The sequence below is a fragment of the Limulus polyphemus genome, unplaced genomic scaffold (genome assembly GCF_000517525.1).
Source record: "Limulus polyphemus unplaced genomic scaffold, Limulus_polyphemus-2.1.2 Scaffold857, whole genome shotgun sequence".
In the NCBI taxonomy this organism is placed as follows: Eukaryota; Metazoa; Arthropoda; class Merostomata; order Xiphosura; family Limulidae; genus Limulus; species Limulus polyphemus.
The window spans coordinates 78,372-80,720 of NW_013666467.1; the positions used below are offsets into that span (position 1 = coordinate 78,372).

At 33.1% G+C, this 2,349-nt stretch overlaps 1 protein-coding gene across 1 annotated transcript in view; it reads right to left on the bottom strand.

The window, feature by feature from the left end:
- LOC106460898 (RNA polymerase I-specific transcription initiation factor RRN3-like) overlaps nucleotides 1-2,349 on the bottom strand; it is a 22,620-nt gene that overhangs the window by 8,013 nt on the left and 12,258 nt on the right. The window contains exon 7 of the mRNA XM_013920655.1: nucleotides 655-785. Coding sequence (XP_013776109.1) covers nucleotides 655-785 — 131 coding nt within the window. The remainder of the gene's footprint in view (nucleotides 1-654; nucleotides 786-2,349) is intronic.

A 2,349-nucleotide genomic window follows, 5' to 3' on the forward strand; every position in this document is an offset into this window, starting at 1 on the left:
CCCCCACGGCTGAAAGGGCAAGCATGTTTGGTGTAACGGGGATTCGAACCCGCGACCCTCAGATTGCGAGTCGAGCACCTTATCCACCTGGCCATGCCGGGCCGGAAAGGTAGCTAGTCAATAGCACCCACCTCCAACTCTTGGGCTACTCCAAGTGAATGGAATGGTGGGATCTCACCTTCACTATTATAATGCACTCACAGCCCCAAAGTGCACAAAGCATTTTTGCATCAACAGGATGCAAACCATGAACCCTGAGAGTTACAGCCTAACACACTAACCACTAAGCCACACCTGAAAAAAAAAACATTGGAGGTGATGAAGGCATATAGCTAGACAATACGAAAATAGATGGGAACAGAGGGCAACAATCTGACAGAAATAGAAAAAACATAGAAAGAGATGGATAATTGAACTTTTTAAGAAAAGAAAAATTGTTTGAATATTAATTTATAATTTTTATGCAAAATATAACTCTAAGAACTCCACAACTCAACAAAATCTTTGGATAAAAAAAATCACAGTCTTAAAACTTACACCGGAATAGCCAAGGCAGAAATTCTAAAAGCTAAACATCAAAAGATAAGACAACAACAATAAGTGTTATCTCATTAGCCTTTTTTTTGTAACAAGATATGTTTATTTTAACCCTACCTTAATGAAATGTAAGTGGCTCTAGCCAACAAACTTCCAATGTAACAGGCTGAAGCTTGTCTTATAACACTGGGAGTGTTTGGATTTTGAACTTTCTTCCACAAGTAATCTAAAAATCCATCACTTATCATCTGTGAAAAAAAAAACATGCAAGCAGTGACTACGATGAAGTAAGTAATTAGCCAGGTAATATCCTCATTATAGCTAGATGGAAAACCAATATAACAAATGCTGTTATAAATAACAGATCATAAAAGATATATATATTATTAAGAAAAGCTAAAAACTAAAGAGAATACATCATGAGGAAGGATGGCATGAATCTTACGCAGCATATTGAAACCGTAGATGAAATACAAGTAATGTAAATACACAAGAGAAAAGTAAAAAATAAAAATAAAAAATCGCAGCCACAATACAAACATCCAACACCAGGGCACAAATCATAAGGTGCATCATCATGTAATGTGTCCTGGTTGGGGGTACACCATCTCTCCAGTTTCACCTCAACTTCACCAGCCTCACATGGATGTTTGTATTGTGGCTGCAATTTTTTAATTTTTTTACTTTTCCCTCATAAATTTACATTACTTATATATATATGAATATATATACCAAAATTCTCTCCACAAGATACAACTCCAAAAATTCAAACGTTCAAATCCTTGCTAGTTTCATGACGGACAAAGTTCAAAATTTATTTTGTTGCATCAAAGCTAGTGTTATTATCCTCTAATGTAACAAAAACAAACTGTAAAATTTTTTACTGTCTCATATAAAAGTGTTTTATGTACAGTAGCCAATGACAAAGGTTCCTGCTAGTTCAAGTAAACTAGAACTGCTTGAACTATAACTTTAGAAAATACAGTCAACATCTATTTCTTTAGCTATAATTTAATACTTAATTATTTCAGTGACAAACAGTATTCAATTCATTTAATACTAACACATAATTCTGAACTATATACTCAAAGTCTGTATTAATTTCCTACAGACACATTAATTATTGTGTTTTAGGTAACAAGCACTAATACACTTATAAATAAACTTCATGCACTTCAAACTATATTTGATGGTAAATTAAAATTTTCTTCAATTGATTTGAAATTACGTTGACATCTATAGCCTAAAATATTCTGTTATAGAGTTCTCATTACATAAGTAAACAATGTAATACATAGTCTTGATATTTTTATTTTCTGTGCTATTTCAACCTTAAGTGGAAAAAAAAAAAGTACACAAGTCTGTGTGAAAGATTGTCTTCCTCAATACTTAATCAGTCAATTAAATATGCAAATAAAATACCAAAAAGTGTCAAGAAGAAAGAGCAAAATGAAATTTTAACTATCAATGACACAGTAAATATTCTGCTACTTATTTTATACTCACCAGCAATCTACAAACTTCCCAACCTTCTTGAACCTCTCTGTGTAATTATATAGATACTTTCCAAACCTAGCTTTGCCTCACTGTGTAATTATAATGGTGCTTTCCAAACCTCAGCGTAATTACATTCATACTTCCCAAACCTACTTGAACCTCACTATATAATTGTAATACTTCCAAAACCTACCCAAATCTCTCTGTGTAATTACGATACTTCCCAAACTACCTGAATCTCTGTGTAATTATAATGATGCTTTCCAAACCTACTCAAACCTCACTGTGTAATTGTAATGATACTTCCCAAACCTA